Source organism: Haliotis rufescens, unplaced genomic scaffold (genome assembly GCF_023055435.1).
Source record: "Haliotis rufescens isolate VD_foot unplaced genomic scaffold, xgHalRufe1.0.p SCAF_9, whole genome shotgun sequence".
NCBI lineage: Eukaryota > Metazoa > Mollusca > Gastropoda > Lepetellida > Haliotidae > Haliotis > Haliotis rufescens.
Window position 1 is genome coordinate 16106235 of NW_025964383.1, and position 19161 is coordinate 16125395.

At 38.8% G+C, this 19161-nt stretch overlaps 1 protein-coding gene across 1 annotated transcript in view; it reads right to left on the reverse strand.

The window, feature by feature from the left end:
• The window catches only part of LOC124122010 (mucin-2-like), a 119049-nt gene that overhangs the window by 11557 nt on the left and 88331 nt on the right, over nucleotides 1-19161 (reverse strand). Inside the window, exons 10-11 of the mRNA XM_048391189.1 lie at nucleotides 14218-14313; nucleotides 13214-13246 (exon numbers count right to left, since the gene is read on the reverse strand). Of these exons, the coding sequence (XP_048247146.1) occupies nucleotides 13214-13246; nucleotides 14218-14313 (129 nt within the window). The remainder of the gene's footprint in view (nucleotides 1-13213; nucleotides 13247-14217; nucleotides 14314-19161) is intronic.

Sequence of the window (19161 nt, forward strand, 5' to 3'; positions counted from 1 at the left end):
AACTTGTTTGATCCAACCATGCAGTTTAAAATATATCCTGTTATACCAAAACATTAAAGCAGTCATTTTACTCTCTAGAAACAAACAACAGAAGTATATAAGAAGATGCCATGCTCACTGATGTGATAATAGCCTGCTGAAGGCTCTGCGGTACAATATAAATATAGCAATACAATATGTACAAACATTAAAGCTATTTTTTTTAAATGCTCAAATATAGACTGAAAGATTGCTGATGCGATGTCAAACTTGGACACATTCACTGTACACTGCCAAGGTGTCGGAATGATTGACACTTAGCAACATCTATGTACGTTGTCCAAGTAACTCTCCAGAGAAATCTAAGTTCATAAGGAATTACAGGCTTTTAACCTGGATATTTAAGTCTCAGTTGATAAATGTGAAAAACTGCGTATGATACGAAAACGAGGATGTCTGGATCATGTCATTGTCTGGAGGATAGAATGATTGAGGTAACTCAGTAGTTTATACCTTGAATAAATTATATATAGCGTCAATACCAGAGAAAACTCAATCTCTGTAAACTGCTGAAACCGATTACATTGGTTTTGTGATACCTGACGAGGCAATAACAATGATACCCTTAGTAGGGGCTTCGTGTAAACTTCTGTTGACTCAAAGCAAAAGCACAAGTTTCAAACTAAATGTTAACGTACAGTGCCTGCCAAAGCAAATATGTCTTTATGTACTCAAAACAGATATTACGCTTCATTTTGTCAGGAATCCTTATGTAACAGCTTTATGTCGTCATTATATCACAGTATAACCCTATCACCTGTGGTCGTCGTCATTCCCCTGGTCATTAGTGTGGTACATCAGTGTGGTACCAACCCTCTGTCCCTGCCTTCAATGTGTGTGTTCGGACGATGGCGTCTGGTATATATAGCAATCAGTAGTTCACATGTAGCGTTTTCTCTTCTCTGGTGTAATTATTTAATCAACGGTTAGGTTATTGATTTAAGTGCGATCATTGATGTGTAGAATGTCCTACTGCAGTCGGGTAAGATTGAATAGAGTAGAGGTGCAGTACAATACCAATGGACATTAAGTTAAGAAACCTAGAGATTACTAATTTACATCATCAACAGTGTGTGTCAGGCTTCTTTATGCTTAATTATATTTTCCGGAGAATGTGTTTCTTTTAGAAATGCTATACAATAATTCAACATTAAGCTACATGAATATTTATAGATTAAGCCCTGCGTGTAAACAGAAATGTAAATATCTTTCACTATGTAATGGCATTTAGAAAATGATTTACTCGTTACCAGATTAACATTTGTCGATCTTTATTAATATTCAAGACCCCTATTTCCATTCAGTTGCTTCACCACTATACAGTCACTGTATTGTTCGAACCGTGTATAATTTCCCACGAACAATTTTGTCCAAATACATGTTGCTGACATCTTTGACATAGACATACAAACAGATTTTTTTTATATGCACAGATGTTTATCCTCACTTTGCCACCACACAGCAGGGGATAACAGTGAGCCAAAAACGCTCACAGTAGTTAGTGAGTGAACTCAACTGAGGATTTTACGAGTATCCATCATAACCTATGAAAGCTTACTCAGTTCATTGACATTTAAATAATAAAGGCACTGGCAGTTAACAAGTAATCAATGAAATAGTTCCGGCAACTTCATTGTAAAATGGCAAATGCACCTGTGATTGTCTAGTTCATTCCCAACTATCGTGGTGGCCATAGTCCTTTATATCAAGGCTTTAGGTATGGAGTGAAACGAAGAAGAGGGGCCCACAAGCTGTATGCTGCATGTCCAGGCACCGCCAAAACTTCTAATGATCTCACGACCAAGAACCTTGCGCATAACCATTGTCATGGTACAAGTATTCACAAGCAATTTCCTCTAATAATAAACTCTTTCCTTTGGTATCCCCAAGTCGCAATGCACAGAAATGGCACTTGACTATTGTAAAATCTCACCGGGTGATGGTTAAGATCACAAATTCTATAAACGCCCAGATAACATAGGAGTTTATTCTCATTTCCAACAGCCTCTTATAATTGATGATGAATGGTAGAGTCCCCCACAACACATTCTCTTATTAATTCTTACTAAAACAAATTAATTGAGCGCGTGTCTCAATTCAGTACTGTTCTACGGTCATCTTGTCACAATGGCTCGACTGGACCATATTGGCAAGATTCACGTCTATAAGTCAAACTGAAACCCGAGCCGTGTCACATGCGTGTTACAAGCGTTCTCAACGTGTGTAACGGGAATGAACTTCTAGGTATTTGTGTGCAATAAAAATGGATATATTACATTTGAAATCGTAACTTTGGCATCACATCAATGAAACCTCATGGATTGTGATAAATTTTCAATCCTTATAGTTATTGGCCATTTATTCTTAAATTTACGTATTTTATTGAATCGGAAAAACAATTAATATATTTCCCTTTTCACCCCTAAATGTACACATAAATACATTATTACAGTCATTCAGGAAATTAAGTGTATTAATTCTTAAATTGGCCTTTATGAAGACAATCTTGTAACTTATATTTGGAATAAGGTTTTATTGGATTAATATGGACACTATATGATTGACATTTTCTCTCTTTCATTCGTTCAGCAACCAATACAGTGATGGCCATATATTTTCCTTTCATTTTAAATATAGTTAGTTCCACTCCTTCGTCAACAATGTGCTGACACTATCACCTACCAGAAGCCCAAGAATGACCCAACTGGCAGACTAAAACGCCAACACGTGTCCATCCTGAAACCCCTTATAGGCACCTTTGAACTCAGCAGTATTACAAACTTTCCGTCACACACCCACAACCTCCCTATGCCCGTGCCATCATCAAGATCCATAAAAACAAGAAAGCTAGATTACTTGTATGTTTCAGAGAATGTGTACAGTTTACTCTTATTAACTGTTAAATGTCCTTTGTAAGGAGAGGTGTTTAAATATACTAAACCGCAAAAGAATCATTGCATGAAAAGTTGTAATTTAAATATCTGGGTAATTTTTGTCAAAGTTTCTAAAATTTAACATTACTTTGTGCAGAAAAATTAAATTTGATAAACAAAGCAGATGACAATAAAACCGATCGCTCAAACGCATCACGGCAACGGCCATGGAAACCCGATGCACGTGAGTTCCGTGCAAATTGAAATGCACATACGTTCCCCCATTTCTTGCCCTATAAAAGTCCACCCAGATCGGATAACATTCATTCGTTATTGAATTGCTACCACATGCCAAGATTGACAAGAAATCCGCGACACAAACGCCTTGGACGATTGCAAGCTGGACAAACCGCCCGGCAAGTAGCCAATGTATTTCAAGTCCACGTAAGGACCATATACAGGCTCCAGCAACGGTACCAGACCACCAACACTACAGATGACCGATCGTGTATTGGAAGACCAAGGGTCACCACCTGACGTCAGGATCGTCAGATTGTGCGACAGCATCTTCAAGATCGCTTTATTACCGCTGCGGATACTGTTCAACAGACCATGGGGACACACCAACGACACATTAGTGCGGACCCCGTGCGTCGACGATTGACGAGTAGACACATCCACTGTCACAGGCCACACCGAGGACCCATTCTGACAACACGTCATCGCCGGGACACAGCACCAGTATTGGTTGGTGCCAACAGCAGTGGAGAAGAGTCTCGTGGGGTGGTCCGAGCATCATGGTCTGGGTTGGAATTGGTCTTGCACAGAGAGTCGGCCCTGTGGTCTTCCAGAACATCGGTTCAGGGAGAGGCAATGGTGTCACAGCAGCTTGGTACATTGATCAAGTCTTGAGACCACACGTCATACCTCATTTGGCACGTCGCCGCAACCACGAGTTTCAGCATGATCACGCCTGTGCCCTCACTGCGAGAGCAACAAGGGACTTCCTCCAGCAGAAAAGCATCAGAACCATGCAGTGGCCTGTCCTCAGTCCCGATTTAAATCCCATCGAGCACATGTGGGACAAGACTCAAAGACGGCTGAATGACGTCCGACCAAGGCTGACAACTGCCGCTGAACTGCGTCAGGCATTCCTCAGAGTGTGGGCTCAAGTGCCTCTGGCCTTCATCAATCGCCTCATCCGTTCCATGTATCGACGTTGCATGGCAGCCATCAATACACACGGAAGACACACGAGATACTGACTTGTGATGCCATTTTCTCAGAGATTAGTATTCTGTTTCACTTTAAGAACATTTGACACTTTAATTTCAACCTTGATAATCAGTTTTGCCAAGTTTCATCTTTTAAATATGTCTCAAAGTATGTTTGCAGTGTTTGGACAAATAAGGTTTCTCATATATCTATCTATGGTGACGTTTCTTTTGCGCTTCAGTATATGTTTTGCCTGTTCACCAATCCCATTTATTTTGCAGGGACATAAATGTTGTTAAAATCAAATCCTATATAGCAGACTCCACAGACTTTTGTCAGAAGATCCAGACCATCATTCAACCTGAAGAGATCATCAACTGTGATGTTGTTGATCTCTTCACAAAGGTCCCTACTGACGAAATCCTTCAAATTCCCTGTCAACGCATCTCCAACCTAGATCAAGCACTTGATACCACCCTCCATAGCCCCTTTCATCAGCCTCACCGAATCCTGCATGACCTCAACCAACTTTCCCAGAGGAGGCGCCACCTACGAGCAGATACACAGCATCCACATTGGATCCCCTCTCTCCCAACTATCCTTACAGAAATCTATCCTTTGAAGAAAAAGTCCTATCCACATTCCCAATAAAACCCGTCTGCTGGTACAGGAAGGTAGACGACACCTTTGTAATCTTCAGAAAAACATAAAACGTCTCATGTAAAGCAGGTGGTAAGATTGTAAATAATAATATTCAAATCGCATTGAAAAAAACAATGCAAAATCTGTAATCCTAAGCCTTGTGTTCCACATACCAGGATAGCCAGGAGGTAAATTGATAAAATAAGAGGAGAAATGTACCATTACATACATGCAAAGACATCAGCTGACTATGATTAAATCTGTAAATGTTATGACACTCTACCTGTCTGCATGAATGGACCTAAGGTCACGAGATAGAGGCTGAAGATAAAATACCATCATGAACAATTCATGTAGTCATTATTGCTTCATTTTACCAAGAAGGACACCCCGAAAAACATCAAACGTTGAGTAACAAACATTCACCCAGTAGAGTAGAGATATATAAAAAATACATATCTATCGATATGCTGAAACCCATTGACAAAACACTCTAGCGAATGTAATTCTCATAATTTGTGATATCAAAAACTACATTTGATTTTTCAAATATCACAAATTCGATTGTTTATATGCTAAAATACATCATTTGAAATACTAAATTCTTTTACCGATATCTAAAATCGATACCTAAAATCAAATTTGGGATATAAATTCATTCTTTGGAATCATTAAATGAATTTCTGATATCATAAAATAAGGAATATATAGTTAAACTCTGCGCCTTTTATAGTGTTCCTCTTTGCATCATGGTTGTAGCGTTCACTGCTAGACATTTTTAAACAAGTATTTCTTTCATCATATAAAGAACTGTTGAAAAATGTCAACTTCAAATAAACTATTAACTGTAACCAAGGAAATACTACCTACCGGACCTGCGTTTATTTATCATCTCGATCGTTATCACAGTTAACATCTGTCTATTTTTAAGTGTATATGCTTATACTAGAACATCGTACTGACTGACACATCACCTTAAAGCATTTACACGTAGGTGCTGTATATACAATAATACTTTGATTCTATAGCACAGAAAAAATACACAGATTATTACTGTATAACGGTTCATTCTTTGTTTTCAGACGTGACATTCAAACAAATAATTCAGGCGTAACAGTTATCACATTCTTGCCGTTTATGGCGGAGCCTGGCCAGAGTTGAGAGTTATAAGCAGAGATATAAAGCACTTGTTTTCGTATTGACGCAAACGCGTTCATAACCCATAATCTAGGTGTTGTGTAAGTACTATTGTATTGACAAATAAGTTTGATAACAGACAGAAACAGCCAGTGTATGTATGTCGGCGTACAAGATGCTCGGACAGGTGTAATGTTAGATTGGTCTCCCTTCGCCAGTCGGGCCCCTGTGAGACTTTAATGTCTCATACTTGACAGGCATTGTACATATCTACCCGAACCACGTAGCAATTTTTATGCTTTACTATGCGTGAGACTAAAATTAAAATCTTCTTCTTCTTCTTCTTCTTATTCGTCCGGCTATTTGATTTAGAAATATTTATTTTCACAAAAAATGTGAAAATGGATTGTAAACAAGCGAAGCGCTTATGTTAATACTGTTCATTACACAAAGTAGATTGTGGTAGATTGTACATTGTAGATTTTCTGATGACTCGTACCCCGGACAGAGCCACACATCGTTCTAAGGGCATCTAAGTTTAATTTTTCTTATCAATTACCTTGTTCATTACTACAGATGTCCCAAATATGACAACTACAATAACAAAATTGGTAAGGTAAAGGATTTGTACATAGCTTCTAAGGTAGTTCAGGATAGACGATATTTATAACTTCTTAAAGAATTAACCAGAGGTCAACATTTCCTGGCAATATCATCAATGTGCATTTTCAATGTACAATTACTTTGAAAAGTAATACCTAGGAGCTTATGACTTTGTTCATCTTTGATTTCTTTACCATTCATATATAAGTTAGGTTTGCGACTTGGGTTTACTTTACGGGTAAATTGAATAGATTCGGTTTTTTGGACTAAATTTAATTTACCATCATGCAGCACATTCTGAAATTCTGTCGAAATCATTATTGACATTACAAGCAGCTATATCAGGATCTTCTATGATCAAATACTAAGATATGTCATCAGCGAAAAGCTTACATTACTATTTATTCCTTCAACAATGTCATTGATATAGATAATAAACAACACTGGTCCCACGACCGGGCCCTGTGGCACACCTGAGTGTCTGAGCTATAGCCATTTATAACTACGTTTTGATATCGATTTTCTAAATAATAAGTTCGGCCATTCCCACGTGGGTATTAAGTGAACATGAGTGAGTGAGTGAGTGTGTTTGGTTTTACGCCGCTTTTAGCAATATTCCAATAATATCACGGCGGGGGACACCAGAAATAGGCTTCACAAATTGACCCATGTCGGGATTCGAACCCGGGTCTTCAGCATGACGAGCGAACGCTTTAACCACTAGGCTACCTGACCGCGCCTTAAGTGAACATGAAAGGTATGACACTTGTTATAGTTAATTTATTGTACATTATTTACTTAATTAAATAACAAATAGTAAAGAGTTCAGCACAACGAAACGTATTTCATCCAACCATGGAGTTTAAAATTAATCCTGTCATACCAAAACATTAAAACAGTTTTATTACTCTCCAGAAGCAAACAACAAAAGTATATAAGAAGATACCATGCTCACTGATGTGATAATAGCCTGCTGAAGCCTCTGCGGTACAATAATATAGCAACATGTACAAGCATTAAAGCTATTTCTTAAAAATACTAAAATATTACTAGACAATGTCGTCGCTATAAACTGAAAGATTGCTGACTTGGACACATTGAATGTACACTGCAAAGGTGTCGGAATGATTGACTTTTAGCTATGTACGTTGTCCAAGTGACTCTCCAGAGAACTCTGAGTTTATAAGGATTTACAGGCTTTTAACCTGGATATTTAAGTCTCAGTTGAAAAATTCGAAAAACTGCGTATATACGAAAACGAAGAGGTCTGGATGATGTCATTGTCTGGGGGACAGAATACTTGAGTAGTTTATACCTTGAATAAAATATATAGCGTCAATACCAGGGAATACTCAGTCTCTACAAACTGCCGAAACCGATAACACTGGAAACAATTATAGTATATTATACATATGTATGTTACATGTTATGTATTCATTCTCGTTTTGTGATACCTGACGAGGCAATAACAATGATATCCTTAGTAGGGGCTTCGTGTAATGTTCTGATGACTCAAAAGCAAAAGCACAAGTTTCAAACTAAATGTTAACGTACAGTGCCTGACAAAGCAAATACGTCTTCGTGCGCTCAAAACAGATATAACACTTAATTTTGTCAGGAATACTTATTACATAATACACAATAAGTACTTATGTAACAGCTTTATGTCGTCATTATATCACAGCATAACCCTATCACCTGTGGTCGTCGTCAGTCAACAATCGATTAGTCTGGTACCTGGAGACCAATAACCTCCTGATTGACATCCAGTGTGGTTTCCGAAAAAAAAAGAAGTACCATTGACCATTTGGTGCGTTTAGAATCGTTTACTAAAAATTCCATTGTCAACAAACAACATACTGTATCAATCTTTTTCGATCTAGAGAAGTCATATGATACAACGTGGAAACATGGTATTTTAAAAGATTTGCATGAATGTGGATTGAGGGGCGGATTACCTCAGTTCATATCTCAATTTTTAAACAACAGACAATTTCAAGTACGAGTGGGATCTACCCTGTCTGATCGTTTCGATCAAGATCAGGGCGTCCCTCAAGGCAGCATACTATCAGTCACCCATTTCAGCATCAAAATTAATAGTCTCACTAAAGTATTAAACAATAGCGTTGATGGTTCACTTTTTGTGGACGATTTCAACATTTCTTGTCGTGGTAAGGATATTTAATACAATAGAAAGACAGCTACAGCTCTGTCTTAACAAAATTCAAAAATGGGCAAACGTAAACGGCTTCAAATTAACTAAATCCAAAACAAACTGTATTGACTTTTGTCTTAAATACAAACCTCACAAGGATCCAGATTTATTTTTAGATGGTACTCCTATCAAGGTAGTAGAGGAGGCCAAATTCCTGGGCCGCATATTTGACCGTCATCTCACATTCTTACCACACATTAAATATATCAAGGCAAAGTGCCTGAAGGCTCTCGACTTGTTAAAAGTCGTTTCAAATTCCGAGTGGGGAGGGGATCAGACCACCCTCCTTCACTTGTACAGATCGTTAATACGCTCCAAACTAGACTATTGTTCCATTGTCTATGGTGGAGCCTGCAAAAGCAATTTAGAACAATTGGACACTATACACCATCAAGGCCTAAGATTCTGTCTTGGAGCTTTTAGGACCTCTCCCATGGACAGTTTGTATGTGGAGGCAGATGAACTTTCACTCGAACTGCGCCGCATTAAACTTTCACTGCAATATATCACTAAATTGCACTCAAATAAATCTAATCCTGCATACAATTGTGTTTTCAACCCTCAGTATGAAAACCTGTTTCAAAATCTATCAAACCTGGTTCCACCACTTGGAATTCAGAATTCAACCACACATCACTGCAGCTAAAATAGATTTAAATATTGTATAACCTCACCGTCTTCTGTCTTCCCCTCCCTGGCAGGTGGTGAAGCCAGAAGTAGACCTCACTCTAACCAATCCAAAAAAGTCGGATTCCAATCCTTTGGTATATCAACAATCATATAACAAATTACGCTCCAAATATAATTCTCACAGGTCCATTTTTACAGACGGATACAAGGATGGTGGCAAAGTTGCTGGTGCCACCATCGTTGGATCCAGAGCTGTCTCCTTAAGAATGCCAGATTTTAGTTCATTTTTTACTGCTGAGACCAAAGCTATCCTAACAGCTTTGACCTATATTCAACAACAAAACCAATCTAAACATTCCATCATCTTCTCTGATTCGTTATCTTGCCGTCAGGCACTTAAAGGTGTCTCACCATATCACCCTATTATCCATGAAATTTTAGAACTGTATAATGTAGGCATAACAGGAAACTCAAAAGCCGAAGATGCAGCTAAAGCAGCTCTTGACAAACCGTTATCTCCACTTCTGATCCTGTACAGTGATTTCAAACCAACCATCAAATCTTAAACTCGGGATCTCATGCAAAAGAGGTGGGACACCCAAGTAGGAAGCAATAAACTACACGAATAGAAACCAAAAATCGGTCATACTTACTTGGGTTGTCAGTCACGACATGACGAGGTCGTTTTACGACGATGTAGTATTGGCCACAGTCGGTTTACACACGAATATCTGCATTAGGCAAATGAGGACGAACCCCCTAAGTTTATTCCTTTGTGATGAAAGGTTCACCGTCAAGCATATATTGGTTGACTGTGTTGACTTTGCAATCGCAAGGGATTCACATTATCAAAACGTAAATCTGAAAGATCTCTTTTCCCGTGTCAGCGGGCATCTCATTATCAGCTATTTGAAACAAATCAGTCTGTATAATAATTTTTCAATATGTATGTGAATAATTAAATGCTTGTTCCTAAATTGGTGTGATGCTATTATCAACTGACATTATTGAAGGCTCTGTCCAGGAGGTTAACGTAGCGTAAAAATATTGTCCCCCCTGTGTGACCCGTAATCCTATCATAATCGATGTTACTTCCTGTCATTTTTTTAATATTGGCTAGTACTTTTCACAACCACCTGTGGCTAAAGTGATGACGTAAATGCTGCTGGGGTATCATGCAGAAAGCAGAGGTACTGTAAGTCCTGAGGTGGCCTAGATTTGGTTGCTGGTGGCCCATAGCCCGTGCTTTATAACTGTAAAATATTGTTATGCTCAACTATGTTTAATAAATTGTTTTTAAATATGGTATGCTAAAATTGATTTTAAATATTCCTTTGCTTGTTAACATATTAAACTTGGTCTCGTCGCTAAATGGCTGAAATAATGCCAATGAGACGTTAAATTTTAACTCACTCACTCATTCCCCTGGTCATCAGTGTGGTACATCAGTGTGGTACCAACCCTCTGCCCCTGCCTTCAATGTGTGTGTTCGGACGATGGCGTCTGGTATATACAGCAATCAGTAGTTCATATGTAGCTTTTTCTCTTCTCTGGTGTAATAATTTAATCAACGATTGGGTTATTGATTTAAGTGCAATCATTGATGTGTAGAATGTGTTACTGCAGTCGGGTAAGATTGAACAGATAAGGGGTGCAGTACAATACCAATGGATATTAAGTTAAGAAACCTCGAGATTACATCATCAACAGTGTGTGTCAGGCTTCTTAATGCTTAATTATATTTTCCGGAGAATGTGTTTCTTTTAGAAATGCTATACAATAATTCAACATTAAGCTATATGAATATTTATAGATTAAGCCCTGCGTGTAAACAGAAATGTAAATATCTTTAGCTATGTAATGGCATTTAGAAAATGATTTACTCGTTAACAAATTAACATTTGCCGATTTTTATTAATATTCAAGACCTCAATTCCATTCAGTTGCTTCACCACTATGCAGTCACTGTATTGTTCGAACCGTGTATAATTTCCCACGAACAATTTTGTCCAAATACATGTAGCTGACATCTTTGACTTAGACAGACAAACAGAATTTGTTATACACAGATGATTATCCTCACTTTGCCACCACACAGCAGAGGATTAACAGTGAGCCAAAAACGCTCACAGTAGTTAGTGAGTGAACTCAACTGAGGATTTTACGAGTATCCATAAAAACCAATGAATGCTTACCCAGTTCATTGACATTTATATAATTAAGGCAATTGCAGTGACCAGTAATCAAGTAATCAATGAGATAGTATACACATTCTGGAAAACTTCATTGTAAAATGGTTAATGCACCTGGGATTGTCTTATTCATTCCTAACAAACGTGGTGGCCGTAGTCCTTTATAGCAAGGCTTTAAGTATGGAGTGAAACGAAGACGAGGTGCCCGCATACACTGGAAAAGTTGTATGCTGCATGTCCAGGCACCGCCAACACCTCTATATGATCTCACGACCAAGAACCTACCGCATAACCATTGTCATGATATTTCCATCATATATGATAGTTCTATGTAAATGTAAAGTCAATAAGACAAATGAGACGACCACTTCTGTCTGTCTCCTAAATCAGCAGGAGAGGCGACCCCGACATAAAATAATTGAACCTGTTCAGTGACGCCCTTCCATCAGCGTGACAGGAGTACCCAGAGAAAAAGAAAGGATTAAAAACCCTGAAGGTATCCTATCTACATGGTATAAGTATTCACAAGCAATTTCCTCTAATAATGTACTGTTTCCTTTGGTATCCCCAAATCGCAATGCACAGAAGTGGCACTGGACAATTGTAAAATCTCACCGGGTGATGGTTAAGATCACAAAACTATCTACGCCCAGATAACATAGTAGTTTATATTCATTTCCAATAGCCTCTTATAATTGATGGTAAATGGTAGAGCCTTATTATTCATTCTTACATAAACAAAACAAAAAGGTACATGTACATGTATCAATCTCAAGATACCAGCATCACATAACTTGACCGGCAGGTGATTAACAACACAGAGACAGATTTGTTGTGGCAGTGGTTGCTTTATCCTAACTTCTTGTCAACTTCGTCAGTTTCAACAAATTCAGAACGCAAGGGGCCAGGACTTGATTGAGAGAGTTAGCCTCGGGGGCTCGTGCCGAGCTCGACCACAATACAAAACAACATTCATTTCCAGGCCACCCAACTGCTCCATTTTACCCAAACTGTCCCCACCTTCCCTGTCATTACTTCTTAATTCGCCTCCACATTCATGCCAATATATATCCATATCCATATCAATATAAACAGGAAAGCCTATAAAGTATCAATGACTGAAATGTGCACTCATCCTTCAGGTTACACACAACCAACCACACGACTTCTTTGGTGACGTTATATTTTTAAAAAACAACTATTACCTGTACGTGTGCACAGTTTGGCCTTAGAGCAGGAATAATAACAAGCCCGTTCCTTTTCTGAGTACAGGAAACTAAACACACCATCCCCACCAAATGACACCTACTTGAAAACATCTGTGGTCACATTCAGCATAAGTCATCATGTTGCAAAATACAGTACTTAATATAGAAAAACATTGTCGGTTTTAATTACTGGATGCAAGTACATTTAAAATCATACACAAAATCATCCAATCACAGCCTGCAGATATCTGTAGGTTGGGGGAAATGGAGCATATTCACACGTGAGATAATAGGACATTTATGGTGGTGACAGCCCTATCAAAATAGAAAAACAATTAATATATTTCCCTTTTCATCCCTAAATGTACATACACATAAATACATTAATTATAGTCATTCAGGAAATGTAAGTGTATTAATTCTTAAATTGGCCTTTATGAAGACAATCTTGTAACTTACGTGGCATGGTCGTTGTCGTTGTCATCGCCGGCGCTGAAGGTGTAAAATTTCTTTCCATAATTATAAGAATTTTCTGATTCCTATCATATCATAACCATTTGTTCTTGAATCAGTATAGAATAGTGATGAAACCATGTGTCTGCTAGAAGCTGAGCGTTTCAGAACCCACCGGTGGTACACATCATAAATACAAGCAAAGGTAAGTCAAGTGTTCACCTGAACAAATACGAGAGTGAGTGAGTTTGGTTTGACGCCGCTTTTAACAGTATTACAGTTATATCGCGGCGCGTCAGCTTATTGTGGGAGGAAAGCAATGCATGTGATGCAGGTCTCAGAAGTTTGCCACTTTGGTGAATCACATGAGCACAGATATAGTGCTGACAAACCTAGAAATATAATCGGGGCGAACCGGGATTCGAACCCACAATCATAGGTTTCTCGCGTGCCCAAGGGACGCAACTCTGCACAGCGAATCGCAGCGCCTGAGACTACTGTGCCAGCAGTGGCCCCACAAATACGGGAACATATGGTATTGTCAAAATGGCATCGAAACAATTCACAATTTCGGCAGACATCAAATTTGTCACAAAAGCGTCAATTGAGGAAATGTTCTACATGTCCACCATAAAATTGTCTTCAAATCCGTCAGCTATCGGTATGACGCTCTTTGAAATCTTCGTAGAAAGGGCAAGTGCGATTCACCTCAAAGGTGTGAATTATAGACGCCAAAGGTTGGGGCTGCAGGGATATTGATTTAAGTAATTCTTTAATTTAAACAAATTCTAGTCCTCACAAACCTGTATAATATTCAAATATTATAAAACTACTAACAGCAAAATATATTTCTTTTCTGAAAGATATTCTGTCAAAACGAAATCACCGTGATGATGACCTATTCATTATACAGATTATGAGCCAAATGGATGAGAGATGAGGGGCCAATGATTCCTTGAAAAAATTATGGTATGTAAATTGGGTAAACTAAGTATCTTAGAAGTACTTACCGACGCAGCACGTCATACCGGCTGGACACTGGAGACCGGGAATTGGGGCAACACAGCTAGCAGGGGCAACACATGCGATGCCAGTGGCGGCGCATGCTGAAAATGAGGAAACGTGTTAAATTTGGAATAAGATAATATTGGATTTATATGGACACTGTATGATTGACATTTTCTCTTTTTCATTCGTTTAGCAACCAATACAGTAATGGCCATATATTTTCCCTTCATTTTAAATAGAGTTTGTCAGTTAGTTCCACTCTTTCGTCAACAATATGCTGACACTATCACCTACCAAAAGCCCAAGGATGACCCAACCGGCAGACTAAACGCCAACACAAGTCCATCCTGAAACGTCTTATAGGCACCTTTGAACTCAGAAGTACTACAAACTTTCCGCCGCACACGCACAACCTCCCTATGCCCGTGCCATCATCAAGATCCATATAAAATCCAACAAAGTTAGATTACTTGTATGTTTCTGTACAGTTTGCTCTTAATAATTGTTAAATGTCCTTTGTATGGAGAGGTGTTTAAATATACTGAACCGCAAAAGAAACGTCACCCCGAGCAACATTGCATGAAAAGTTGTCATTTAAATATCTGGGTAATTTTTGTCAAAGTTTCTCAAATTTAACATTACCTTGTTCCGGAAAAATAAAATTTAATAATAAAAAAATAAAGCAAATGACAATAATCCCGATCGCCCAAACGCATCATGGCAACGGTCATGGTAACCCAATGCACGTGAGTTCCGTGCAAATTAAAATGCACATGTGTTCCCCCATTTCTTGCCCTATAAAAGTCCATCAGGTAACATTCATTCGTTATTGAATTGCTACCACATGCCAAGATTGACAATAAATCAGCGACACAAAGCCTTTGGACGATTGCAAGCTGGACAAACCGCCCGGCAAGTAGTCAATGCATTTCAAGTCCACGTAAGGACCATATACAGGCTCCAGCAACGGTACCAGACCACCAACACTACAGATGACCGATCATGTAGTGGAAGACCAAGGGTCACCACCCGACGTCAGGTTCGTCAGATTGTGCGACAGCATCTTCAAGATTGCTTTGTTACCGCTGCGGAAACTGCTCGACAGAGCATTGGGACATACCAACGACACATTGACATTGCGTCGACGATTGACGAGTAGGCATCTCCACTGCCACAGGCCACACCGAGGACCCATTCTGACAACACGTCATCGCCGGGACCATCTTCAGTGGGCAACACGCCACCAGCATTGGTGCCACCAGGAATGGAGAAGAGTCCTCTTCTCAGACTAGAGCCGTTACTGTTTCTCAACAGCAGAGGACAGAGAGAGTGTCTGACAACGCCGTGGGGAACGTTATTCGGATGCTTGCGTTGTTAAGAGAGACTCGTGGGGTAGTCCGAGCATCATGGTGTGGGGTGGAATTGGTCTTGCACAGGGGGTCGGCCCTGTGGTCTTCCAGAACATCGGTTCAGGGAGATGGCAATGGTGTCACAGCAGCTCGGTACATTGATCAAGTCTTGAGACCACACGTCATACCTCATTTGGCACATCGCCGCAATCACGAGTTTCAGCATAATAATGCCTGTGCCCACACTGCGAGAACGATTTCCTCCAGCAGAACCATGCAGTGGCCTGACCTCAGTCCCGATTTAAATCCAATTGAGCACCTGTTGGACGAGATTCAAAGACGGCTGAATGACGTCCGACAAGGCAAACAACTGCAGCTGAACTGCATCAGGCGTTGCCCAGAGCAGAGTGTTGGCTCAAGTGCCTCTGGCCTTCATCAACTGCCACATCCATACCATGTATCGATGTTGCATGGCAGTCATAAATGCACTAGGCAGACACACGAGATACTGACTTGTGATGCCATTTTCTCAGAGATTAGTATTCTGTTTCACTTTAAGAACATTTGACACCTTAATTTCAACCTTGATAATCAGTTTTCCCAAGTTTCATATTTTTAATATGTCTCAAAGTATGTTTGCAGTGTTTGGACAAATAAGGTTTCTCATATATCTATCTATGGTGACGTTTCTTTTGCGCTTCAGTATATGTTTTGCCTGTTCACCAATCCCATTTATTTTGCAGGGACATAAATGTTGTTAAAATCAAATCCTATATAGCAGACTCCACAGACTTTTGTCAGAAGATCCAGACCATCATTCAACCTGAAGAGATCATCAACTGTGATGTTGTTGATCTCTTCACAAAGGTCCCTACTGACGAAATCCTTCAAATTCCCTGTCAACGCATCTCCAACCTAGATCAAGCACTTGATACCACCCTCCATAGCCCCTTTCATCAGCCTCACCGAATCCTGCATGACCTCAACCAACTTTCCCAGAGGAGGCGCCACCTACGAGCAGATACACAGCATCCACATTGGATCCCCTCTCTCCCAACTATCCTTACAGAAATCTATCCTTTGAAGAAAAAGTCCTATCCACATTCCCAATAAAACCCGTCTGCTGGTACAGGAAGGTAGACGACACCTTTGTAATCTTCAGAAAAACATAAAACGTCTCATGTAAAGCAGGTAGTAAGATTGTAAATAATAATATTCAAATCGCATTGAAAAAAACAATACAAAATCTGTAATCCTAAGCCTTATGTTCCACATACCAGGATAGCCAGGAGGTAAATTGATAAAATAAGAGGAGAAATGTACCATTACATACATGCAAAGACATCAGCTGACTATGATTAAATCTGTAAATGTTATGACACTCTACCTGTCTGCATGAATGGACCTAAGGTCACGAGATAGAGGCTGAAGATAAAATACCATCATGAACAATTCATGTAGTCATTATTGCTTCATTTTACCAAGAAGGATACCCCGAAAAACATCAAACGTTGAGTAACAAACATTCACCCAGTAGAGTAGAGATATGTAAAAAATACATATCCATCGATATGCTGAAACCCATTGACAAAACACTCTAGCGAATGTAATTCTCATAATTTGTGATATCAAAAACTACATTTGATTTTTCAAATATCACAAATTCGATTGTTTATATGCTAAAATACATCATTTGAAATACTAAATTCTTTTACCGATATCTAAAATCGATACCTAAAATCAAATTTGGGATATAAATTCATTCTTTGGAATCATTAAATGAATTTCTGATATCATAAAATAAGGAATATATAGTTAAACTCTGCGCCTTTTATAGTGTTCCTCTTTGCATCATGGTTGTAGCGTTCACTGCTAGACTTTTTTAAACAAGTATTTCTTTCATCATATAAAGAACTGTTGAAAAATGTCAACTTCAAATAAACTATTAACTGTAACCAAGGAAATACTACCTACCGGACCTGCGTTTATTTATCATCTCGATCGTTATCACAGTTAACATCTGTCTATTTTTAAGTGTATATGCTTATACTAGAACATCGTACTGACTGACACATCACCTTAAAGCATTTACACGTAGGTGCTGTATATACAATAATACTTTGATTCTATAGCACAGAAAAAATACCCAGATTCTTACTGTATAACGGTTCATTCTTTGTTTTCAGACGTGACATTCAAACAAATAATTCATGCGTAACAGTTATCATATTCTTGCCGTTTATGGCGGAGCCTGGCCAGAGTTGAGAGTTATAAGCAGAGATATAAAGCACTTGTTTTCGTATTGACGCAAACGCTTTCATAACCCATAATCTAGGTGTTGTGTTAGTACTATTGTATTGACAAATAAGTTTGATAACAGACAGAAACAGCCAGTGTATGTATGTCGGCGTAAAAGATGCTCGGACAGGTGTAATGTTAGATTGGTCTCCCTTCGCCAGTCGGGCCCCTGTGAGACTTTAACGTCTCATACTTGACAGGCATTGTACATATCTACCCGAACCACGTAGCAATTTTTATGCTTTACTATGCGTGAGACTAAAATTAAAATCTTCTTCTTCTTCTTCTTCTTCTTCTTATTCGTCCGGCTATTTGATTTAGAAATATTTATTTTCACAAAAAATGTGAAAATGGATTGTAAACAAGCGAAGCGCTTATGTTAATACTGTTCATTACACAAAGTAGATTGTGGTTGATTGTACATTGTAGATTTTCTGATGACTCGTACCCCGGACAGCGCCACACATCGTTCTAAGGGCATCTAAGTTTAATTTTTCTTATCAATTACCTTGTTCATTACTACAGATGTCCCAAATATGACAACTACAATAACAAAATTGGTAAGGTAAAGGATTTGTACATAGCTTCTAAGGTAGTTCAGGATAGACGATATTTATAACTTCTTAAAGAATTAACCAGAGGTCAACATTTCCTGGCAATATCATCAATGTGCATTTTCAATGTACAATTACTTTGAAAAGTAATACCTAGGAGCTTATGACTTTGTTCATCTTTGATTTCTTTACCATTCATATATAAGTTAGGTTTGCGACTTGGGTTTACTTTACAGGTAAATTGAATAGATTCGGTTTTTTGGACTAAATTTAATTTACCATCATGCAGCACATTCTGAAATTCTGTCGAAATCATTATTGACATTACAAGCAGCTATATCAGGATCTTCTATGATCAAATACTAAGATATGTCATCAGCGAAAAGCTTACATTACTATTTATTCCTTCAACAATGTCATTGATATAGATAATAAACAACACTGGTCCCACGACCGGGCCCTGTGGCACACCTGAGTGTCTGAGCTATAGCCATTTATAACTACGTTTTGATATCGATTTTCTAAATAATAAGTTCGGCCATTCCCACGCGGGTATTAAGTGAACATGAGTGAGTGAGTGAGTGAGTGAGTTTGGTTTTACGCCGCTTTTAGCAATATTCCAATAATATCACGGCGGGGGACACCAGAAATAGGCTTCACAAATTGACCCATGTCGGGATTCGAACCCGGGTCTTCGGCATGACGAGCGAACGCTTTAACCACTAGGCTATCCGACCGCGCCTTA